Source organism: Gambusia affinis, linkage group LG17, assembly GCF_019740435.1.
Source record: "Gambusia affinis linkage group LG17, SWU_Gaff_1.0, whole genome shotgun sequence".
Lineage (NCBI taxonomy): Eukaryota > Metazoa > Chordata > Actinopteri > Cyprinodontiformes > Poeciliidae > Gambusia > Gambusia affinis.
Genome location: NC_057884.1, coordinates 20,675,114 through 20,700,937, shown reverse-complemented (window position 1 = coordinate 20,700,937; position 25,824 = coordinate 20,675,114). Strand labels below are relative to the sequence as shown.

The 25,824-nt window shown below is 37.9% G+C and overlaps 1 protein-coding gene across 11 annotated transcripts in view; it reads right to left on the bottom strand.

The window, feature by feature from the left end:
- Positions 1–25,171, bottom strand: part of grin1a (glutamate receptor, ionotropic, N-methyl D-aspartate 1a) — a 50,746-nt gene extending 25,575 nt beyond the window's left edge. For 2 of the 11 annotated variants that reach the window (XM_044095695.1, XM_044095697.1), the window contains exons 1-14: positions 24,384–25,168; positions 19,673–19,807; positions 18,852–19,028; positions 14,046–14,108; positions 13,123–13,220; positions 11,523–11,644; positions 10,136–10,310; positions 7,929–8,073; positions 7,476–7,562; positions 6,556–6,691; positions 5,838–5,965; positions 3,298–3,462; positions 1,971–2,089; positions 1,530–1,642 (exon numbers count right to left, since the gene is read on the bottom strand). In XM_044095695.1, the coding sequence (XP_043951630.1) occupies positions 1,530–1,642; positions 1,971–2,089; positions 3,298–3,462; positions 5,838–5,965; positions 6,556–6,691; positions 7,476–7,562; positions 7,929–8,073; positions 10,136–10,310; positions 11,523–11,644; positions 13,123–13,220; positions 14,046–14,108; positions 18,852–19,028; positions 19,673–19,807; positions 24,384–24,632 (1,912 nt within the window). In that variant the 5' untranslated portion in view covers positions 24,633–25,168. Of the gene's footprint in view, positions 1–1,529; positions 1,643–1,970; positions 2,090–3,297; positions 3,463–5,837; positions 5,966–6,555; positions 6,692–7,475; positions 7,563–7,928; positions 8,074–10,135; positions 10,311–11,522; positions 11,645–13,122; positions 13,221–14,045; positions 14,109–18,851; positions 19,029–19,672; positions 19,808–24,383 lie in introns of all 11 variants that reach the window. The other 9 variants (XM_044095694.1, XM_044095693.1, XM_044095700.1 and 6 more) reach the window with 9 other exon arrangements.
- Between the last annotated feature and the right edge of the window lie 653 nt (positions 25,172–25,824).

The following is a 25,824-nucleotide window of genomic DNA, read 5'->3' as shown; positions in this document are numbered from 1 at the left end:
GACCGACTCTGTCACCATGACGACCCCTTCCCTGGAAGCTGCAGCTTCCTTGGTGATTTTCTTCACCCGGTCAAGAATCCAAAGCGAGGAACCTCCAGACATCCCAGTTGCCATTACCAATGAAAGGCAGCACTGTCTGCCTGTCCCTTCAGCCCACAGAGGGACGCAGGGAGCACTTTCTATCCCAGGTTTAACATCTGATAAATTTAAACTGTATAACACACTGGGTGTTCATTTCTGATTAAGAAGATTTTGTGATCTATTTAAATGAAGAGTCAAGCCAGGCAACTTTCAGAGCCACTAGAGCTAGTTAAAGAAAGTCTAGATCAGAGACGTCAAAGTCCTTTCATTCAAGATTATGAATGTCCTTAAAGGGCCGGTGGTGGTAAAATGTGTTAAGAAACCTCTAAAATATGAATAAATGAGAACCTCTTAAAGGTAAATAGCTGTGAACTTCATTTCACACTGAAGGAATTTGGTGTGAAAACTATGGATGAAGATTACGACCACTGGAAAATAAAAATAATTCTGGCTTTAATTTTCTGAAATCAAAAGTGAAAATTCTAAGAAAAATGTCAGAACTTTGACATTTTGAATGATTTTTTCTCAGAATTCTGACATTTTCTCCGAATTTTGATAGTTTTATCTCAGAACAGATTTTTTAACAGGACTTTTGCGTTTTTCTAAGAATTTTTACTATTTTCTCAGAATGTTTTATTTCCCTCAGATTCTGACATTTGATATTTAAAAAGTTAAAGTCAGAATAAGTCTTGTAAATCCCAGGGAACAAGTCAGATGTTTTTATTTTTTGGTGTCCTCTTCTGTTTAAAACGGCTTTAATTTGATTAATAAAATATTATTTAAGCATACAACGGTTATTTTCAAGGCTCTATTTATGTATTCCTCTGGGCCACATAAAGCTTTATGGGGGGCCCGATTTGGCCCGCGGCCCTTGAGTTTGACACTGTGCTCTTGATGTATTAGTTCCAGTGGCATTTTATTTCACTTATGAAATAGAAAAATGTCATGTTTTAAGTGGAACTAGAACTTTTTCATCAACGTTAAGGGATTATTGATTTAAAACAAGTTTGCTGACAAGTCACGTGTAAGTTAGCTTTGTCTTTTTTCAAATTCAGTAGAAACTCGACCAAAAATGCTTGGTAAGATTTTGTGATTTTGTAGTGTGGGAACTGCGCCGTCACCTAGCAACGGCAGCCGAGTTCAGTTCCGTTACCTAGCAACGGCAGCCGAGTTCAGTTCCGTCACCTAGCAACGGCAGCCGAGTTCAGTTCCGTTACCTAGCAACGGCAGCCGAGTTCAGTTCCGTCACCTAGCAACCCAAGCGGAACTCCAGCAGTTTGATGAGCTGGTTAAAACACACCTGGTAACATTTTGTGTTTTTGCAGTGTTTCTGCAAAAAAACACTGCAAATCAACTGGGTTGATTATATTTGCAGTGTTTTTGCAATATGATCAACCCAGTTGATTATATTGCAACGGTAGATAAGCAAATAAGTTGTTAAGTCTGACCTTCTCCAATTCCAGAGTTCAGCAACACTCCCCAGGAGAACCACATGGCAGATGACAAGGTGAGGGCATCTTCTTCTTCTTCCTCACTGTTTACTTTAAATCTTCCAAATGGACTGGAGGGAAGAAATCGGAAGGGTTGCAGAGGATAAAATGAGATGTCTTTGAGTACACACAGGGGAATGAATCCCAACACTTTCCCAGGAAAAGGAGGGAACTGAACATGAGTGAGCAAAGCAAGACAGAGATTAGCTGTCGGAGGAAAGGAAAAAGGCTAAAGACTGTAGCACGGGGACAGAGCAGTGGGATGGTCGGAGGCAATCTTCACCTCTGTCTGCCATCTCATCCACACTGAGGGAAGATCTGCAGTGCTGAGGAGTGCATATAAACATACACACACTGTGTATACAAACACACACATGGACAAACACGCCCTTCTTGTACCTGAACCGGTCTAGAAGGTAAAGCATCACCGCCACCACATGCACCGAAAGACCCACCAGCAGCCACAGCGTACTCTGGAACGGCTGCATAAATGAGTCCAGCGTACTTCGAGGAATTTCCTAGAAACACATACAGCGTACTATCAGTCGATTACATCAGAATGATAGGCGGACTGCAGAGGTCGCAATCGGTTTGTTGCAGAATACATTAAACAGCAACAGTGGAGGCAAAACAGCAACAAAACGGTACAACACAGAAATGATGATGAGATCTGAACACGGGAATTATTCCACTTACTAGATTTTAATCCTAGATATTTAAGATGAATTCATTTGATTTCTAAACGGTTCTTGATTGGATTTCATGCTGTCACTCTGACTTTGGATAGCTTTTAGCTTACAATAACTGTAAATAGCTGTAAAATCAACTCTGAGCAGCTGTTAGCTTGAGTTTAAGTAGCTGTTAGCTTGACTCTGAGCAGCTGTTAGCTTGAGTTTAAGTAGTTGTTAGCTTGACTCTGAGCAGCTGTTAGCTTGACTCTGAGCAGCTGTTAGCTTGAGTTTGAGCATTTATTGATTCGCAGTAACTGCTAAATTCACTTTGATGAACCCTTCAATTAACGTTGGCAGGTTTTTTAGCTTGATTCTGAGCAGATGCTTGCTGGAATTTCAGCGTTTGCTAATTTGACTTTCAGAAGATGCTAGCTTGACTAGCTAGCATCTAGGCAAGCTAGCAGCTGCTCAGAGTCAAGCTCTGATGGCTGCTAAATCAACTCCGAGCAGCCATTAAATTGATTTTGAGCAGTTTATAGCTAGACATAAAGCATTTGCTATGCTAACTTTGAGTATGTTAGCTTGAGTTTAAGCATTTCTTAGCTTGACTGAGAGAAGCTGCTAAATAAACCACCACCAGCCATTAAATTGACCTTGAGCAGTTAGGAGCTCGATTCAGAGCAGCTGTTAGCTCTAAACTAAATTTTGTTAAGTTGGCTCCGACTGGCTCTTAGCTCGACTCTGAGCAGCCGCTAACTATACTCTGAGCAGCCATTAAGTTGACTTAGTTTGACTCATAGGAGCTGTTAGCCACACTGAGCATCTGTTAACCTAACTTTGAGGTTAAGCCGACAGTGTTTCTCTGAACAGCTGTTCATAAAAATTTTACCTCACTGTTAGCTAGCATCTGGCCAGCTGCTAGCTAGATAATGGTGGGAACTGTAACAGCTGAAATAATGTACAAAATAAAAGAAAAAGTTAAATTCAACCTGAGGTACCTCAGTAGAACCTCTAGTGATAAATACCTGGGCAAAAGGACCATGTGTGTGTCTCACCTTTTTGACTAGAATAGTGAGGCCTTGATATTTAAAGGGTTTAGAGAACTCTATGTACTGGGCACGCTCGTTGTTGATGGTCAGCGGGGCCACAATCATGTCAGCCAGCCCACCCAGCAGCTCTCCCATCATGCCGTTCCACTCCTTCTTGTTGCTGTTGTTCACCTGAAGAACAAAAGCAAAGGCATCAATAACCCTGCAGTGCGTAGGAGCGCTAGTCTGCACACACAGATGCGTCAGACACGAAACTGGTTTGAGGCGGTTCACGTTGCAAGGCGTGCACTGCAAGAGCATCTCTACAGCGTTTTAATGTAATGGTGAGCTGTGCATCCTTCTCAACACTTTTCAGTGTTAGAAAAAGTAGCATTAACCCAGAAACTCTGTGTGCTAATCTGACACGACGCTACGGAAAACACAACATGAGCGACTGAAGCATGAAGAACAAACTCCTTACGACAAAACATCCTGGCTGACATCCATGATCATCCCAGCTATAAGTGCTGATTGTTGGCAGCCAAACCACTTTAAGGCATCATGCTCCCTCAATAATTCATCCAGTAACTAAATATGTTGTTTTTTTAACAGACGTTAAAGAAGAAATGCAAGACAGAAGCTGATAAATTATCCTGGTGATTATTGTTGTTTTGACACCATTTTCAAGATATTCAGCTCTGGGGAACAAAATTAAGAGAGAACTGAACTGAACCCCATTGAAAACCTCCTGGTTATTCCACCAAATATTGATTTCTGAGCTAAATTAGTATTCTATGAACTTGTTTTCTTTGCATTATTTGAGGTCTGAAAAAACTGCATCTTTTCTCATTTTCTGTAAATAATTTTCTTTGAATTCTGGAGACATGTCAGTAGTTCATAGAATAAAAGAATAAAGTTCATTTTATTTTACAAAAGTAAAATTAGAGAAACTGATCATTTTAAGTGGTCTCTTAATTTTTTCCAGAGCTGTATTTTGTTAATATATTAACCAATAAACTATAATTTTGTTTAAAACACTTCATAAATATTCAAAATAAAACATGACACCAAAAACAATAAATAAAAGCTTCTGTAAAAAAAGTATTTATAATCAGAATGGAAATTATTGAACTTATTGGCTAAAAATGATCTTTATTCATACGAATGAAGTAAATTATGACTTTGTTTGTGCTGCTCTTTGTGTTTTCTGTCTGCTGCAGTGCTACAGCGGGATACCCTACTTTGATGTATTATGAATAAGGACAGAGGTTATTTTTGGTTCAGCCAGTGTTCCTCCTCTTCTCCTCTGCGGATCTCTGCAGTAACCTCAACCCAGATGAAAAGTGGACTTCTGCAGAGCTTCCCATAAAAGTATTAACCAGAAACGGACTTAAAACATTTAAAACGATGCATTTAACAACCACAGGATGTTCTCTATTCTTCTTAAATTGTTTACAATAGTTAGAAAACAAATGGTGAGCTATTATGCTTCCTTGAACAGTTTAGGAAAACTGAAATCTGTTACTTGTTACAGTTATTGCAGAAAATCATTTTCGTCTGTTTTATGGCGTCCTGTCACTTCAAATCCAAATAAGCTGCTGCTGCCCATCAACTCAACATTTGCACTCGCACATGAAAATGGCTGCAAACAAATGCCCGATTACACAGCTGTACAGCTTTGAAAAGCATTAGAAGAACCTCCTGCACAACCAACAAGTGGTTTCCGGGTGGCAAGTTGACAACAAATCCCTCGTCTTTTCCAGCAGCCATTGTACAGCGCATATAGCGGTAAAACCAGCTGATGGAACTCAGCTTGGGTTGCTAGGTAACAGGGTGGAGCTCACATGTGGTTGCTAGGCAACAGTGGAACGGCAGGTTCAGACTTAACATTCTGGAGTTTCTTGAAATGGCTCATTTTCTAGACACCAGAAAAAACATGAACTTATTGCTAAAAAATCAGAAAGGTGTTTTTTGTTGTTGTTTTTTAGGTGCTTGGTTTGTTTCCAGAAGCAGAATAAATCCAAATATTAGTAAACAAAAACATCCAAAATGATAATTTTGCATAAAATGTCCCCTTTATCTGAGTTGGAGTGTTTATTTCGTTTGTTTTATTCATTTTTCTTGGATGTTTAATGTGACACTTCCTACAAAACATTTAGTAATTAACAAAAGAGGAATTGTTCCCTTTTTTAATTAAGTTACAGTTTTATTTGTTCAGGACCACAACCGCCTACAAATAACTAAAATTATGAATACTTGAGCCCTTCTAAAAACTCTTATTCGGTAATTCAAATAATAGAAATATATGTTAATATGTGTTAATATGCACATATTATTTTGCATTACAACAGAATCTAGCATCTTTGGTACTCCTTATCTGCTCTCAGCCAATCAGAGCCGAGGAAAATGAATGCAGCTCCTGGATTGGCTGCTTTACAAACACCAGCCAATAGCGTGTCAGGAAGCATCAGCTTCACAAGATGCATTTACTTTCGAATATTTAATAGATGCTCTACAATAAAATTCCAAATTAGTGAATTTTTTCGTCTGAAATGTGTTTTTTTTACCCGCTCTTGGGTTCCAAACTTCCCATCAGCCACCAGGTGGACCTCGTAGGTGAAGTTCATGGTCATGGCCAGTTTAATCAGCAGGTCGACACAGAAGCCGTAGCAGCACTGCGGCACGATGGGACGCCCTGAAAAAACCACCAACATTCATGCTGGGCGTCACATTTACTGGTTTTACTGTAGATATAAAGACTGAAGAGACTTTTGAAGAACAGAACAGATGCTGCATTTTAATCTGAAGTGAATTTATTTCATATTGAACTCATATATTACATAGGTTAATTATTTTTGGAGTGAAATATTCCAACTTAAGTTTTAATGTTGACGATTTACAGGTAATGAAAATATAAAAAACATATTCTTATTAAATAAATGTCAACCAGATGAGATGTTGATGTGGTTTACCTTGTCTCTTTTAGACTGAACTGATTCACCGTCCTATTGAGGGTGGAATTTTCACTGTTTGTTGATGTTTTTGCTCTAGCACATTTTTTCCTTCCACTAAATTTCCCATTTTTCATCCTGTGGCTCATCCACTTTGTGGAAGGTGTCAGTGATTGTCTGCTGGGCCAGATTGTGTTGAATAAATGTTTGAAATAAATCCCCCTGTAGGTAATGAAACTACGTAACCAATTAATTTACTGCTTACTGAACTAATTTAACCTTTGAATAATATTCTAACTTACTGCTTATGTGGTCAAATGAGAAACTGTTTTACCTGGGATGGTCTCGTTGGGCCCGGTACAGATAACCTTCTTTATAGTCACTCCATTTAATGCCTTTTCCTCGTTGCAGGTCCCGTCTTGCATCGTCGGTTTGACATACACAAACGGCTCCTGGTGAATCGTCACGATCTGCAGCAGGTAGACAGATCAGATTAAACTGTAATTATTAAAAAGGATTAAAAAGACTCCTAAACTTGAGGCGTAGAGCATTTAAGTCAACACAAAATGACAATTTAGCAAAAGAGGATAATCTGTCTGCATCTTGTTAGTTAAATCCACAAATCAAATCTGAAGGGAAAAAAATTTGATTTTAGCTTCAAAGAGCTGAAAACCTGCAGTAGCTGATCAAACATGCTGGAGTTCCATTTAGGTTGCTAGGCAACAGGGCTGAACTTGGCTGGCGTTGCTAGGTAACGGCGGAGTACCCACAATGCAGAAACACAACATTTACCAGGTATTTTTTGTCTACCGTAGTTTCTGCTGCACACGTCTTAGTACAGTGGAAATAAGACAAAACCTGCTCAGAAGTAACTTTTCAGCAACTTATAGGAACTAATTTTAAGTCAATAATTGCCTAATATTGATGAAAAAGTTCTAGTTCGACTGTTTAACAAGATACAATATTTTTCCATGGTGTAAGGGAAATAATCTGCCAGTGAAACTAGAAGTTTTCATCAATATTAAGGAATAGTTCAGTTAAAAAAAGCTCCTGTATTTTGTTGAAAAGTTTCTTCTAAGCAGGTTTTTCTCACTTCAAGTGTACAAAGATACTTGCAGTAGAAAACAGACCAATAATCCTTGATAAATGTGTTTTTTCAGTGCAGTGCAGCTCCTGCGGTGTGAAGACATGGGATGGATGTGTGTGTGTGTGGAGGTGACAGCCGTGTCCGAGTCCGAGTCCGAGTCCGCCCACCTTTAATCGGGTCGACATCTGGAAGCCCTGCGGTTTCTCCGTCTCCCCTCCAGGCCAGATGATCTTGCGCTGATTGTTCATCACCACCTGCAGCGACGCCAGACCCGCGGCCGTGTTAGCGCTGACAGAAGGCCTGCTGCTGACGAGACTCCAAACACTGCGGGTGAGCATCACTAATGAGTCAGCGTGGCTCCGCCGCGGCGCAGCGGCTCTGGTTTTATCGCCTTCACCTCTGCTCTGTGTTACACCTGCAGCAACTCACCAACATTCAACCCGACCCGCCACGTCCAGGAGGGTTTTCTTCTTTTAAAAGCTTCCAAAACTAACTAAATATCCCATTTGCTGATGACATTGTGATGCTCAGACTGATTATGTATCCAGACTGGATTTAATTCAAACCAAATAACCAGCAAAAAGAAACCAAACACTAATTTGAGTTTTAATAACCGGTACCTGCGTGCCGTTGTAAATGCCGACTTGGACCAGGCGAGACTTCTGGTAGTTGAGGATGGTGTAGTGAGCGTATTTCCTGTCTCCGTCGTCGTTGAACTCGACGCGTCCCGTCAGACCCTCCGGATATTTGGACGACATCAGCACTCTGTGGGAAAAAAATATATATTATTTATACATTAATATGTGTTTGTATTGATTAATTAGAGGATGGCCATTCTAAAAGAAATAAGAAATAAAAGATAAAGTCAAAGTAAAATCACAAAAAAGTCCAAATAAAATCAGAATAAAGTCAAAATTATGAGAATAAAGTCAAATTTTGAGGATAAAGTAAAATTTTGAGAAAAGAAATTGGATATTGCGAGATAAAATCCTATTATGGAAATAATATAAGGTTATGAGAATAAAGTCAGAAAATTATGAGACTGTAGTCAAAATAACATGAAAATAAAATAAAGTTGTGACATTATAAGATTAAAGTCAAATTATTTTGAGAATAGAATCAATATTATGATTATTCAACTTTCATCTTGTAATTTTATGACTTTATTCTCATACTTTTTTTTTTAAACAATTTTTACCTTAATACTTTTTCATAATATATATTTGTGCTAAAAAGCGAATGGATTCATGCAGAGATATGTTGTCGCCCACACAGTTTAAAAGTTTAATAGAAATTATTTCCTTTCAGCTCCGTCTGGCTGTCAGACGGAGCAAATTGACACATTTTTACTGGAAAATGTGATAATCATGACAGAAAACAGACTCCACTGTTTGCAGCTGCATCAGTTTTTATAAAAACTGCGTTTTGTTCAGTGACGCAGCAGCGAAGCCTCTTGTAACCAGGTCAGCTCCATCTGCAGGATGCAGAACCTGAACTGGGCTAAATCTGGTGGTAAAGGACCAGGTAAATATCAGGTAAATATTCAGAGGAGAAACCATGAGAAACACACACCGAGTCAGCAGGTCGTAAGAAATGATCAAACCATTACGAGTAAATATCTGTTTTCATTCAGGAGTGGGAATGATGGGTGGAGCGTCTGATAGACGCCTCACCAGTTTCCTCAAGCAGGTTTGTAGTTTGTTGTTTAATAGTCACATGACAAACAACCAGCTTTATGCTAATTGCATTGCAGCTCCTATCCAGTCCCTCCAGGATATCACTATGCCTTTTTGTTATTGTTGTGGAATAAAACGACTGATTTTGCGCCAACTTTTCACAAAAACTTTGTCAAAGTTTCTCATTATTTTTAAGCCAAGTTCCCAAAAAACAGACAGGAATCCCATGTAGTTTACAATTACATAACGAATCACATTTTCAAGTGTCTTATTGAAATAGCACCTCAAATAAAGAAAACTGCAGAACAACCGAAACACTGAATTCCTTTAAATCTGGACTAAATCCACCTGTTTTGATTTGTTTTTCAACCATAATAAATGAAACATTGACCAACATTTGATGTGTAATGGTGACAATTAACAAAATGTAACGTTTACACTGCAAAAACACAAAATCTCACCAAGTTATTTTGGTCAAGTTTCACGTTCAAATATGTTAGACAAAACAAACTTAAAATTAAACTTTTTGCAAGATACAGAGGCTTGTTTTAAGTCAATAATTCCTGAATATTGATGAAAAATTACCAGTTTAATTGGCAAATAAATTAACTTACAACATGAGGAAAAAGTCTTGTTATGAGTGAAATAACGTTTTTGCAAAAACAATAAAAAAAATGTAAATGTTACCATTAAGTGTCGAACAGGCTTTCAGATAACTCAGTGGTGTCCAAACTTTTTAGCATTAAATTTAAAAAGCAAAAATTTGTAAATTGTGATTTTTATTTTCACCTGCTTGAAAATAAAGAAAATTTTCATAAAGTCTATAAATACTTAAAAAAAAAAAAAAAAGACAATTTCCAAATTTGTTTTCTATTTTGTTGGTGAAATTTTTTACCGTTTCTGACTTGTGGTCATCGGGCCAATCAAAATTATTTTAAGCACCACAAATGGCCCCCGGGCCACACTTTGGACACCCCTGATCCAGCAGGTTCGGCGTTCGAGAGACATTGTGAAACAGGAAGTTAAATTTGGCTGGATTGGTCGAAATCCAGCCGAGTTCCAGTGATTGGTCAGATTTACGGAAAAGTTGCAGTGAATATCTAAAATCAGAGGAAAATCTGTGAATGTTGAGTGACTTGTGGCGAGCGCACCGTTTAAAAAGAGGCCCCGTCTTCCAGATGTTGGTGTTGCCCACGCAGCCTTTCGGTGGTTCTGTGATGTTCTCCTTCTCAAACAGCTCCTGGATGGACTGGGCCACCACCGCCACGGCGTCGGTGATGTGGGCCGATTCGTTCTTCCCATTGATGAGCTGGAGGGCGATCAGACCTGAGACCCGGCAGCAACAAGAACCGTCACCAACAGCAGCAAGAAAATCCACTTAGTACCCCCACACCACCAGGGGGCCCCCCAGAACATCAGACTAGCATCATAAACATTTTTTTAAGTACTATTGAATAATACAAACTAAATGACATTACACATGGAAAGATTGTTTTTATAGTTTGTACGCCAATTAAAATCTTCCTGCTGTTGACTGCTGTCACTGCTGGGGAAATATAAGATATCAAACTTAATTTGTTTGCAGTAAATTTAGTTTTTATCAGCTGTTGTTTTATTTTCAAATAATTAAAATAATATTGCTTCCTTAAACATTAAAAATCTACCAATTTATTTTAAGTTTGCTACTCCTGTAAGGTTAAAATTAATAAAAATAACACTAGCATGACATAAGCTAATTACAAATTATGCTAATGTTACACACATATGCTAGCTAAGGAATGGTAAACCATGTTAGCATGGAAAAATCTGGATTAATTTATTATCTCTACAAGCAAAAGCCTGAAGTATGTTAACATGTAAAGGAGAATATTGTGTGCTTTCTAAACAAAAATACAATTAGCAATTTTTAAAGACGCTAATGTTTTACATTAAAGGGGACCTATTATGCAAATTTCACTTTTGCATGATTTTATACTTCTATTTGGGTTTCTGTTGTTTTATAAAAAACAGTCCAAGAGCTTAAAAAAAACACCTAGTTGTTTTTTGGTATCTGAAAAATTAGCCATTTCAAAAACCTCCCAATTGCTGAGACTCATTCGATGAGCACTACACCGTTACCTAGCAACCCCAGCGGAATTCCGCCCGTTACCGAGCAACCGAAGCAGAGTTCCACCACGCTTGGTCAACTGGTTTTACCACTGTAAAATGGCTGCTGGAAAAGAAAGGCGTTTCCAAATAAATCCAAATAAGGAGCAGATTATTTGGATTTAAAGTGACAAGAGACCCTAAAACCACCCAACCTGTTCAAGGAAGCATAATAGGTCACCTTTAAACAAACAAAAAAAACCAACTAAATTACTTCAGTTCTGAGTGTTAGAGTCTATTTAATCCTTAAACACAGAAGAGTTTGAAGAGTTTAGCACAACATGCAGGTGTTTTGGTTTTTATCTGATGATTACTAGCTAATATCTGGGATCCTTTATGTGTTTCTGGTTGGTTCTGGACCAAACGTCGGGGCGAGTTTCTGGATGGACGTACCATCTGGCGCCTCGCTCAGAGCTTTACCGGACATCTCCCGCTCCCCCACCAGCCACACGTAGCCCGAGCCCGTCATGTTGAGGAAGCGGGCCGCCTTGTACACGGCGGCAGCATCGTCCTCGCTGGAGATAAAAAAACAAAAACATGGTTAAAATATTACACTGCTTCTGTTTGTTGGGACTTTAAACCCTCGTTACGTAAAATGACAGATTACAGGAAGTGATCCTGTTGGTAGCTTTTGTGTAACTTATTTTCTGTTGCCACATTTGTCTGCTTTTTGGATGCGGTGCAGCTGGAAGCGTTTTCTGCTCTCTCTTTTTTTTTAAAATGGTGCGTAGCCATGGCAACAAGCTTGTCTTTACGACCGGAAGCAGCTGATTAGCATCTCAAAAGCTGTAATATCACCTGAACTACGACAAATCCTAGAAGAGCTGAAAAAGAGACCAACATCTAAAGAGGAGTAGCAAAAGCAAAGGAGGTGGATTATCAGTGCTTTCTAACATCTGATTCTGTCACCCAGGACATTTCTGCTGCCCGGATATTGAGGTCCAAGAAATTACTAAAGTAATAGTAAAAAAATGTTTTGGTAAAAGTCTACTGAAATGATCAGTCATTTAATATTTAAAAACTACATCATCAGATGGACTAAAATATAAAGTTCAGTGAAAATTTTGGTATTTTAAGAACGAAAATGACAATAATTGATATAAGTTACAAAACAATAACAGCAGGAGCTTTTGTTTTTAACAAAATCAGACAAAAGAAAATGTTTCCAAATCAGTTTTCAATAAAAAACTTATAAACTTTAACAAAAACTGCAGGTGTGTCTCTGTCTGGTGGCTTTTTGGTTAAAACATGTTTGTTTTTCATTCAGTGGGAAGAAAATACAGAAATTTACTCAAATAAGAGCAGAAATACTTTATAATAAATTACTCAAGTAAAAGTAAAAAGTTTTTTTTTTTTTTCAAAAATGTTATTCCAGTCAATATAAATAGTTACTACCAAACTGTCTATACATTTTTTTAAATTTTAGAAACTTCTAATGTTACAGGCAAAAATTGTACTCAAGTAAGAGTAAAAAAGTGTTTTGGTAAAAAGTTACTGAAATGATCAGTCATTTAATATTTAAAAATTACATAATCAAATGGACCAAAATATAAAGTTAAGTGAAAATTTTGGTATTTTAAGAACCAAAATGACAATAATTCACATAAGTAAAAAAAAATAACAAAATCAGGCAAAATATTTTTTTCCGATCAGTTTCTTTCAATAAAAACTTATAAAACTTTAACAAAACCTGCAGGTGTGTCTCTGTCTGGTGGACTTTTGGTTAAAACATGTTTGATTTTCATTCAGTGGGTAGAAAATCTTAAGATGTTAGTCAAGTAAGAGCAGAAACACTTCATACTCAAAGTACAGTGTAGTAAAAATACTCCTAAAAGACTCAAGTAAATGCAACTAATTACTACCAAACTCTGCATTTATATTTGTGGTTCTACAAAATGAGAACACTATATTAAAGACTTTGCATATTTATCTCTGCTGACCATGCAGCCTCTTTACCTGCTGAACCAGGCAGAAAGGTGAAAGGTCGCCTCACCTGGCGGACAGGATGACGACTCGGGCCTCCAGCTCTTTAGCCTCCAGCAGCAGCGCGGTTAAGTTTGTCTCCTGACTGAACTGTAGGACTTTCTCTGCCTGCGGTTGGGGCAGAAGAAAGGTCAAGCCAGCTACTTTTCCCAAGCACAGACACCATGCTGCCGCTTTACCTGCGTGGTACGAGCGTGGCCAATTTGGTTTGAAAAAACGAGAGACAGAGATTAAAAAGGAAAGCGATCCAGGGGAACCGGCTGAACTAAAAAAAGAAAAAGCTTGAAGGGAAAAAAACTTTTGCATTTGTCTGCATGCAAACTGAGGGTTATATCAAGGCTCCAAAGAAGAACGTGCATGTGTTAGGTAGAGGGGGAGAAGAAGGTCAATGCAACCAGTAACTAAAAACAGGTGAGGAGGGGAGTGAGGAGGGCGTTCTCCCTCCGAAAAGATAAAGAAATCAAATTAAAAAAATTAAAACTGCTGAAACCAGGGAGGTGCTACGGACAGGGAGGAAGTAGCATCTGGGAAGTCTGAGTCCCAAACTACCGGTTCTCCACAAAGGAATGAGCTTGCAAACTGTTTTCTTTTTTTCCGTGTGTGTGTGTGTGTGTGTGTGTGTGTTTTTAAGAACATGCATTCCTTCATTGACGGAAAAAAAAAATTAAAATGACAAAAGCGGGGCTCTGTTCTCTTCTTCTTTTTTTTTTCTGGAACAACCGAAAAAAATCTATTTTTTTTTTCATACCAAAATCATTCTTTTTTTTTTTTTTTAATTATAGAGAAATGTCTGAAAGTAAAAAATCAAAGAAAAGACGTGCTACCGAGAGAGAGGGGGGCATTTCCGGGTCGGCCGGTGACTGGTTTGGGCTGGTTTCTAGTTGCTACGTTTGGAAAGTTGGTGGGCGGCGTGCATTGACCATGCAAATATACCTTAGGTCCTCGCTTGTTGTCATAGGACAGTTGGTCGAGGTTTTCATAGTTCCTTTTTTTATTCTGATGAGTAATGTGCACAGAGAAAATATGCAGACACAGAAAAATATTATAAACAGTTGAAAATGGAGGGCAGTAAAGCATTCCAACAAATCTCCACTTTTCTGCTTCAAATTGGGAGCTTTAACACTGGGGCTCGCAAAGAACATCGGCACAGGAATCAGAAATGACTGAAATGTGCTGGGAAATAAAGATCAGGAAGGTTTATTGTGTTTAAGACGAGTTCCTGACGTAAACGGAACATTTTTAAATCTATTTGAAATGTTTTTGTGCTTCCACTTGGGTCTCATCTGACTCTAAAAACAGAGCTAAAAAAAAGACAACCAGGCGTTTCAAAAACCTCCCGAATCTCAAGTTACAGTCAAAAAACATAAAATCTTACCCAGTATTTTTGCTCCGGTCTCCAGGTTAAACGTCTTGACAAAAGACAAAAATAACTAACAAGTAACATTTCAGCTTTCCAAACTGCATTTTATTTATTTTCTAACAATATAAATACACTCTACAAAAAGTAGAGAAAATATGTTCGTTACATTTCTGCAGTCAACATCAAAACTCTTGTCTTTACCAGCAGCCATTTTAAAGCGGCTGACCAAACTGCTGGAGTTCCGTTGGCGTTGCTAGGTAACGGGCCTGGGCTGACAGGCGTTGCTAGGTAACGGCACAGCGGCCACGCTACAAAAAGACAGAATCTCACCAGGCGTCTCTGGTCTAGTTTCTACTGCGTGTTTGTTAGCACACTTCAAATAAGAGAAAACTAACTTACGAAAGAGGCTTGTTTTAATAAAAATTCCTTAATATTAATGAAAACGTTTTAATTCCACTGGCAGATTATTTCACTGGGGAAAATGTGTTAGTATAAGTGAAATAATCTTCCATCTATGTATGAATTATTTTAATTTTGATGTTAAAAATACCAAAATCTCCACATAACTTTATATTTTGGTCCGTCTGTTGATGTAATTTTTAAAGGATTAATGTTTAATGTTTCAGTTACTCAGTACTTGAGTACCATTTTTACCAAATACTTTTTTACTCTTGATAAATTTCCTGAACTGGCGAGTTCGGGTTTTAACGAACAAGCTAAGCATGTCCTCCTACAACAGAGGTTTTGATTTTTCTGCTCATTTCTGTCCATCACAGCGCCCAAAATAAAATCCCTCTTTACGTTCTTTATGCTCTTTTGTTTCTCCTTAAGTGACGCTGCATCAAAATTACATGGTGGGTCTTTAGAAGGCAGGAGAAACCTGGCACTTTGTGTCTTTTCTCAGCAGTTTGTGCTTTAATAATTTACAGCTTCTCCAGCTCTCGACTCAGGCTGTTCTCTACTTTTACAGAATGTTGCATCAGTTCGTTGTTGTACAGAAACAAAGATCTACTTTTATACATTCAAAACACTCTGTGTTTTTGAAAAGTATGCAGAGTCCTTCAGAGTTATTGACACACCAAACCTTGTATTAAAGGAATATTTTATTCTGCAGCATTATCACACTTTAGATAGAAAAAGGAGTACATTTTTGCCAAAAAACCAAGATTATTATTTTTTTTAATATGGAAATTTCAGAGTTTCAAAATTTGCAAATTTGTGAGAAAAATCTCCAAACTTCTGAGATTAATCACAGAATTTTTTTTTAGGAAAAACTTGAAAATTACTGAATAGGAGAAGTTAAAAATTTGTGAGAAAAATCTCAGACACTTTTAGATTTTTAGAAAACCGGGACAATTTTTGAGCTAAAATAGTAAAAAAAAGTTGCAAGTAATTGAAACTGAAAAAAAAAGATTTGAAACTGAAAAACAATTTTGAAAATTAAAATAAAAGATTTGAAATTGAAAAAACTGTGAGAAACTGAAAAAAATTAAAGTGAAATCAAACATTTCACTTGACTATTTTTCAGAGTCAAGGTTTGAGTTTTGTTTGTTCAGCTTTTGATTTTTTTTCAGTTTCAAATCTTACTTTTTTATGTTGAACAAACTTTGTGGCACCAATTTAGCTCTATAGTTGACTGTATTTTGAACTGTAAGACTTGGGTTACAGGGTTTGTCAGTTTTATTCGGTGTATGTGAATGTGTGGCTCTAGCTGCAGGTTGTGTGCGAATTAGAAACACAACTTGTCAGTTTTATTCGTTTATTGACAGAATTGAACCCAGTGATGCGTACAGTAGACACACAATTAGTCCTAGAATCAATTTTCTCTCTGTTTTTGTCTATTTGTGTGGATTTTCAGTTGTCATCCTTTCCACTCTGAACTGTCGGTACAATAATCGCTTCCTGAACTCGGATGTATTTCCACAGCAGCTAGAAAACGTTAAACTGGCGCAGCAGTTGTGTGTAAATACACACTCCTGACTGGAGTCTCACAGGAAACGAGCGGCGGCGTTCGATGGAGAGCACAGATGGGCTCGTTTTGACATCCAAACTGCACCCTGCATAAAAGCAGCTTCCTGGATCCTCATCACAAGCTTTTAATTGTCTGTTTCTTCTCCGTAAATGCAGGATGTGACTCTGGGCTAAATGATTTGAGCGGAGTAAATGGCGGCGTGATTTTTATTTATTTTTTCCTGAAGTGTTTTCCTGTTGGCGGCTGATCCCAGCAATCGGAGCAGCTTTCGCTTCAACTTGGGCAAACAGCCTCGGGTGGACGTCATATTCTGAATCTCTGCAGCTTCTGATTTAATTAAGCCTCCGAATCGGGACTCATTTCACTCCAGCACACAATTACAGCAGAAACTCGCCCCAAGAGGAGCGAAAACCCGTCCCAGAGAGATTTCCTCCTGTTAAATGGATCGAGTTCGGCTTTTTTTATTCCAACTGGGTTTCTTCCTAACGGGGGAAACTTTATGTTGTAACTCTGAATTCAGCTCTGATCCACTTTCACTTTTTCTCATGTTACAAATGCAAACTTGAATGAGTTTCATTTTGGATTGATTATTTGCATTAAAAGATGCAAGAAAACAAATCATTCAGTTTCTATTTCAATGGTAAAATAAACATTTTATTACCTAAAATACAAAAATTTATAATTCCATTAATACATCTGAACTAAAATTCACTGGAGTTTTGAATAAAACAAACTTACAATAACAGTGTTTTTATTTTAAATGCAAAATGTGTAAAACTTTTAGCAGTTTGGCTTAATTACTGCTGTGAACAGTTTTTTCAACAAATGGCTTTTTTTAGTCTGTATTCTCCAATTCACAATTAATTGATTACTAAATAAGTTGATGGTTATTTCAATACAATCGCAATTAATTGATTCAGCACTATTAAAATAACTTATTCAAGTTTATTTTTGTATTTTCCTTTGCAGAAAGAAATTAATTAGCTGCCCTTCAGGAGTCAACAACACAAACGTAAACAACAATGCAGGGAGGGGAGAAATGTTTTCGTCACTATTTTCAGTTTGTTTCGGCTAAACATGAAAACATTCAGGTTCATTTTAATTTCTGTGCTGGTGACAAAGTTTTATTTAGCTTAAAAATCACAATTAAAGAGAAATTTCCAGCAGGTAGAGAATCATAAAGCTGCAACCAATGCAGGAGGTTTCACAACACAAACAATAAAAGATACAATTTGGTGCCAAAATTGTGTTTTTCTTTAAATAAAAGCAGAAATTTATGGTACATGAAGTCAAAAAATATAATTTTTTAAATAAAAAAAAATACACATTTTTGTCAGAAAACAGTTTTATAATGTCAGGAGAAACTTTTCTGACACTGTTAAAAATTCACCTCCAGTAAAGTGACTGTTGGTAACTTTAGGCTGTGATGTAACTAATAAAGTAACTTGTAATCCAACTACTTTTGAAACCAAGTAATCAGTAAAATAACCATAATAACATAAATATATTCAGGTGTCACAACGGCACTGATTTATGGAGGTTCAAACAAAGATGGAAAATTATTAAAATATATATAAAATAAACTAAATAAAGGTTAACTTACTAAGTTAGTATTAATGTTAAGTGTATTTGAGAACCTTTGTACAAGTGATTTAATTTAATTTAAAATGTACTTTTTCAAGGTGTTTTTAATAAAATATCACGTTAACCCAACAATAAAAAATTTTATTTATTCTGTCTGAATGTTTATATTTTAATTTTATAATCTTTTAGCAACTTCTTGTGCAATTTCCCTATAAAAATTTCCATAAACTCTGTAAAAAGTTTTCTTGTCTTTTCTGTAGAAAATCTTCCACACAGCATGATGCTGCCACTACCTTATTTTCCTCAGAGGATGTTCAGAATGTTTTTTTTTTTTTACTTTCTTATGTAAAAGTTTGTAAGTAAAACCCAAAAAATCTAAACTGTATCCCTTCTGCTAAATGAAAACCATTAAAATTTGCATCTGTAACGTGACAAAACATGCAAAAGTTTCTACAGTAAAAAACCCTGGAACCATTTTGTTTTTCTGCGATGGTTTGCAGAGCCCCATGTTAAAGTCCACTATTTGGCTCCCAGTGTGGATAGACACAAGATAATTTGGACTGTGGCGAAAAGCAACGTGAAGATGAGCAAATAAACATACAAACTTCTGTCAGATTAGACCACATTAGACGCTGTTGATGTCTCTGGGAATGTTAGCCAATGTTTACACAATGGTGAGAAAGAGATGTGCTCAGACAACAGAGAGGGAAACAGCTAGGTACACAGAAGATCTCCGAAAAACACTCGCACACACTCGTGCTCACACACTCCCTAAAGGTGGAGGGAGGAGATGAGGGCGGGCCGCAGCGCCCCGGCGTCTCACCTTCGTCTCTCGCTCCTCCAGCAGCGTCTCCAGCCTCTTCTGAGCCGCCCGGCCCTCGTGGTCGTCGCTGACGATCAGGATGATGTGGTTCCAGTTGAACTCGCGCATCAGGTCGAACCAAACGTGAGCTTGGTGGGAGTACGGCGGGACCGTCCGCAGGAAGGACAGGTGGATGCTCTGAGGAGAACCGAGAGGGAAGCAAACCAATGAGGACGGGAAACTTCACACAACAGAAAACTTCATAATTTACCATCTATTAAGAGATTAATCTATCTCCAAAGACTCATTATGAATCAAAAGAGAAGCTGCAGTTCTGTTGCTGGAAAGCTCTGTAAGGTAACCTTGAAGTCTCTGAAAAATTAGATGCAATTCTAATATTTCAGATTTTAAAAGTATTTTTTATTACTTTTAAAATTAATCTCTTTTTAAAGTTTACTCCAGGCTGTTTTTCCACTTCAGTCAAACCGTATCATTTACATAAAATCTCTAAATGTTTCCAGTGTTGTGAAATTCTCCCTCCAATGTTAATGGAGATCTTCCAAGGCCTCCTTTAAATTTTTAATGCCTCTGCTTTTTTTTAACTCGTCTGATTGCTTTTAAGAGTTCATTACTGCGGTTTGTGCGTCACAGCTTTTTCTTTTTAACGTCAGGGGCAATATTAATGGCAGACTTTCGACTTTCATCTGGAAAGCCGTTTAATCACAGCTCCCCTAATGGACGCTGATGGGACGTTTAATCTAGGATGCTCTTGAAGGCGTCCCTGGGGAATTCCTTAATTCATCTGAGTGCCGACTCTCCAGCCGTTTTCATCCGTCACTCACCTTGTCGGAGTAGATGGACATGCGCGTGGTGAGCCCCACCACCGGGATGCGGTAGAAGCCGGCCGTGTAGGAGACGGGCGTCGGGGTGAGATGGTCGCTGGACTGAGGAGGGTGACTCACCAGGATGGCGTAAACCTGCAGAGAAACGCAGGAAAAGAAGGATGAAAACGCTAATAAATCACAACAACACTAACATTTAATTATTTATTGAAATGTTTAATTTTTGTATGGAGATACAAGAGGGTCGTAAATGTGGAACAGACTTCCAGAAAACTGCAAATCCGTTAAGAGTTGCTTTTGAAGCATATTAAATGGAACGTTGACCAACATATTTTATTTGTATTTATGATTTTGATGATGGTTCTCGACAAAATGTAACATTTCTTATTCTTACTTGTTTCTCAATTGTTTCATGCCTGTTGTTCTTTACGGTGTGAAACACTTCGAACTGCCTTGTTGCTAAAATGTGCTATGTGGTTCATAAATAACTCACTTATTAAATTATTCAATTAATAGTTTACATCATTAATTATTTAAATTTGACTACAAAAGAAAAAAAACCTAAAAGTATAACTAATTAAATATTAAATAAAGTTAAATATTTAATTAAGATTTTTTTTAAATATATATTTTAAAACATTTACAAGCCATTATTTTAATTTAGTCCTTATAACTGTTCTGAACTTCCTCCATAGTGTTTGGTGTAAGAAATAATACAATATATTTTTGTTTTAATTCTTTGGAAGAACATTTCGGCCAACATGTATCTCATAAATGTGACAATCTCCGACCTAGAGGCCAATAAGCTGCTTGCCAATGATGACTACCAGTAGTTTTAGCCGTCAACTTGTCAACATAACACACTAAATCTTAAATGTATGTATGAAAGTTCTACTTTTCTTTTGATAAAACATTTTTGACCTTCCAATCTGCTGCTGTGAGGTAATTTCCTCCTGTCTCCTGTTCAGCTGGTAAAAGTATAAAAGAAAAACCGACGCAGTGCTTGTCAACACTACAAGAAAATAAAGTTAAATTTAAAAAAAAATGCAAGGGACACGGAAGTATTTCAGCTATGCTAGCTTGACTATGGTAACCATAACATGTGGAACTCCGTGTTTCAGTTCAGTTACGAAATAAAAAAGAAAGGCGACCCACAAACCAACTGTGACAGATCATCAGTAAAGCAGGTGTTTCAATTAGCTAACCAAACGCTGCAGTGTTAGATTAGCTAACAGCAGCGGTAGCTAAGCTACCACAGCCACCACTTATCAATAATCACAAAGTGAAGATCAAACCTAAAAACATAAAACTGTAATGGACAGAATATTCAGTTCTCTGTGTGGGAAATGTTTGAGTGTTTTTTGTTTGTTGTGGAGCCATTGTCGGTTGCTATGACAACATGTCTGCATGTAGCTTAGCCTACACAGAGCCAGAAAAAAAAGAACACTAGGGGTTTTAAATTGTTCTTCAACGGTTTTTCTGTTATTTTCCCTTTCCTGTGGCTCACTAAGTGAACAATCTCTACGTGTCCAGCTTTCATTTTGTTAACGGAGTTGTTCTACTTCTACAGGCACAGCGCGGCTACGGATGGCAAGTAAATGAATGCGCATGCGCCAAACTTCCGGATGTAAGCAGTAACATCCTCCTTCAAGTCACTCATCCTCCTACTCACCTTCAGCATCTGTCACATTTGAGCTGTGACAGCTGGTGTTCGAATATTTTATAGACTAAAACATCTGACGAGAGCCGGTTAGCGCGTTGCTAGCATGTAAACAAATGCCGTTTCCGGTTTGCGGCGGAAGTCGCACCCATTATTTACCCAAAGCCTCATGGGAGCTAGTAATAATGAATATGATTTTGATCTCATTTTTTTTTAGCATCAGTTAAAATAATTTGGTTCTGAATCAACAGTAAAATTCAAAGTGTGTCTTGTTTTATGATTACTAATGAGAAACTAGAAGATTTTCCCCCATTAGCATCTGCAGCTATTAATTTAGACATCACATCCTGCAGACAAATTAAACCAGACTCCTCTCTGCTCCAAAAAGTTGCATAAAAAGGTTAAAAATAACATTGTCGTCTGGAATGATGTTAGTCACGCAGGAGGAATAAGTCTTTTGTTTGTCATTGTGGGTGTTTGGGTTGAAAACCAGAGCGGATGAGACGCCTGGGAGGCGGGCGGGGAGGAAAGTGGATCAGGCTGGCAGAGATGCTGCGGCCCGGATTATTGGATGGGAGCATCCCGTATGGCTGGGTCAGAAATGAGGTCTTCCTTCCAAGGAATGCTCGCAGGCAGCTCTTCTCCTCCATCTGCCACTGCGTCCTACAAGCTAATCTCATCTGATTAAACTCCCCGCAGACTTTCTGTCCACTTCAGACGGTTTGTTCTCATTTGCACATCAGGACTGTTTGGTGTTTTGGGTGTAAATGTGATCGGATGGGACTGTGTTATTCTACAGGAGTGCATCTGTTTGAGGCGATACAGCAAGCAGAGGATGAGAAAGCAGATCTGAACCTGTGGGTGTTCTTTCTGGGTTTTTGTATAAAGCCTAATTATGTGTGTGGGAGAGAGATTCACGCCTCGGGTCGCTGTGACATAACGCCGGCGCTTCTTCCAGGGTTCACAGTAAAATCCAAGCATTTTCAAGGCGTTTTCACACTTTATCACCACTACAGTTTGGAGGTAATAGCAGTACAAATGAAACAAAGAAGACAGTTTTATATGGAAGAAGATTGGGGTCAAGAAATAAAAGTACTAAATAAAATTCAGACTTTATTCCTCATAATTTTGACTTTTCTCAAAATTCTAACTTGACTTTGGTAAAAGAAAAAAAAAATCTAACTTTAATATAAGAAATGTGATATTTTTCAGAATTTTGCCTTTTCTATAAAAAAAATTTCTAACCTTAATCTAACAATTCTGACCTTTTTTTTCTCAGATTTCTGACTTTGATATTTTGAGATCAAAAGATAGAGTTCTTTTGTTGTTGTTTCAGGACTTGATCCTCTTCTTCATTTAACCATTTTTTTGATCATTTATGATTGTTATCAATAAATTCTTGTGACAGAGGTTTGTTAATGGATTTTATCAACACATTTCAAGCAGCCCGTTGAGGACATTCATAATCTGGAAACGGCCCAAAATGAAAATGAGTTTGCGTCTCTGAATCAGAGCAGCAGTAACAGAAATCATCCCTCCTGAAAAGTTGCTCAGCTAAGCTACGGTTTGCCTTGAACTATCCCCCGCCTGCAGTTGCAGCCTCTTCTTGCAGGCGTGTTTTAATGTTCTGCAGATTTTCAGCCCTGACCTGCTCCGGTGCACTTCAGTAGATCTGCAGCTGTGCGGCTGGAAAAGTGGAGCGGACCTATCGTCTGAAATCTGCCTCAAACTAAAGGCTATTTTTGAACGCCGGCGCAGAAAGATCTGTTGGGAGTTCGTCATGTAGCAGCAACACAAAGTGGAACGAAACATCAGTTTTTAAATGTTTAGAGGAATATTTATGTTTTGAAGCTAAACTCAGATTAGTCAGGTCTGATTTTTATGTTTCAGCCGCATTTCAATGGATTTATTATTATTATTAAGTCATTAGATGTCAATACTTTACTTCACAAAAGGTAACTTATGTAACATAGAATTATAACGCATGATATGTGTCCACCTTTTATTTCTGTCAGTTTTGCTAAGTTCAATACTCTAAAACACCAATAAATTTATTTCTTACACAGGAAACGTCAGTCGACTCAAAAATATGTCTTTCACAAAGTGTACTCAAGAATTATTGACTTAAAACAAGATTATATTTTAAAACTAACTGGAAAGCTGCTTTTCAGTTAGTTTTGTCTCATTTCAAGTACTAAGATATTTGCACTAGAAACTAGACCAGGAAACGTATTTGAGGTGCAAATTCAGAAATTTAATCTCAGAATTCTGATTTTAATCTGCTGAGATTAAAAGTCAGAATTCTGCAAAAAAAAAAAAAAGTATGAATTTTGATTAAATTTATAATTTTGATATTAAAGTTAGAATTCTGCGAAAAGAAGCTCAAATTCTGAGATTACAGTCCGAATTATGAGCAAAAAAAGAGAATTCAGAATTTGAGAAAAAAGCTATAATTTTGAGTTTACAGTGAGAATTCAGATTAAATTCTGAATTGTAAAATCAATGTCAAAATTCTGAGTCAGAATTTTTAGAGAAACATCAGAATTCTGCAAAAAGGTACAAATTATGAGACTAAAATCGGAATTATGAGGAACAAAGTCAGAATTTTAAGATTATAGTCTGATAAAAAAGTCAGAATTTCAAGAAAAAAGTTTGAAATCTGAGATTAAAAAAGTTAGAATTTTGAGATTGTAGTCCGAATTCTCAGATTAAATTCTGAATTGTGAGAAAAAAAGTTAGAATTCTGAGATTATTCTCCAAATTATGAGGGAAAAAAATGTCAGAATTCTGAGATTAATGTTAGAATTTTGAGATAAAACTCAGAATTGTGAGTAAAAACAAAACAGAATTTTGAGAAAAATGTCAGAATTTTGACAAAATAAAAATAAATCTGACTTTCTTTCCACTTCCTGTGGCCCTAATCGTCTTCCGTAGATTTCTCATTAAATGGAAAATAAAAACTTTGAACGTGTCATGGTGGGGAGCCTCCAGCGCAGCAGAACACTCTGCTCCGATGCGGTACAGCGGTGCGGGACGCGGCGGGTCGGTTACCTGGCTGTGGATCAGGTCCTCGCACACCGACAGAGCCATCTGGATCGCATTGGCCTTGTGCGTGACGGAAATGGCGTTCAGCTTGAACTTGTCCCGGCCGTACACCTGGTTGGCCTGGTTCACGGCATCCTTGAACACCTGCTCGTACCTCTTCTGGCTCAGGACGGCCCCGATGTTCACGATCTTGGGCTCGCAGCCGGCCCGCGCGCAGGAGCACGAGAGGAGCACCGCCAGCAGAAACAGACGCATCGCGTGGAGCGCCAACCCGCACAGCGCAGCCCGGTCCCTTTTCTCCGCGGTGGCGGCTCGGCTCGGCTCGGACTGAGCGAGGCGGGCGCGATCCAGGTGGGCGACGAAACCGGCCGGGGCGGGGGGACGATGGGAGCCCCGAAAAAGGAAAACGGAAGCCTGGAGAGAAGCGCTGGCTAAACGAAATGCGGAGGAATGTGCATGATCAGGAGCGGAAATCTCCAAACTGCATCTTTTTTCTCTGGCTCTCTAAACGAAAAATTTAATTAAATTGTCACTATCTTTAAAAATAATAATAAAAAAAAAAAGGCTAGCTAAAACATCGCACTAGCTTCCGTCGAACCGCGTCCCAGCCCGTTTGGACTCCCGAACCGCGTCTGGAGCGGAGCCGGTGCCGGTGCTGTCCTTGGTGCTGACAGCTGTGCGATGCGCGCCGCGGCGATCGGCTGCTTGTGCGCGCTCCCGCGGGATCCGCTTCATTCAGTCCGAGCAGCTTCTGCAGATCCGCTGCTGCTGGGATAAAACAGGGAGGTTCTGGTGAAATGTTGGTCCAAACACAGCAGAGGAAAGAAACATTCAAAAGAACATCAACAAATTGTTTTGGTTTCTGCTTTTTTGATGCGGCAAGTATTAAAAAACAGTCACATTGTGGAGTACAGAGAACCAAAAGTGCCAAAATTTGATAAATAAAATAATATTAAATTATTGCAAATAAGTGAATATTTGTGCACGACTGCATAGTTTACATGACTTTTGTGTTTCAATAACTGATTAGATGAACATATTTAAACACTTACAAATTATTTTATACAATATTTTTATGACAAAACGTAACTATAAATGGCTCCTGCTATTCACTTGAGTTAAAGATACAGCAGCTCAAATGACCAATCATATTGCCTTTAGCAGTTTTAGCCCCACCCTTTTGTTTAGATGTGTTACGTTATACAGAATTAAATAAAAATAATAATGTACTGCAATATGGGATTCTGAAATGATTGTCTTTACTTTTGTGAATTCCACTTTTCTTTAAATTATTACACATAAATATGTATTTACCAACTTGAATTCAAATTCAAATCCAACACAAAAATACTTTGTTAATCACTAACAGAAATTAAATGCTGCTGTAGCTCTTAATTCAAATTCTTCCATTTTAAATTCTCAGTTGGAGAATTTCGGCACTACTGGT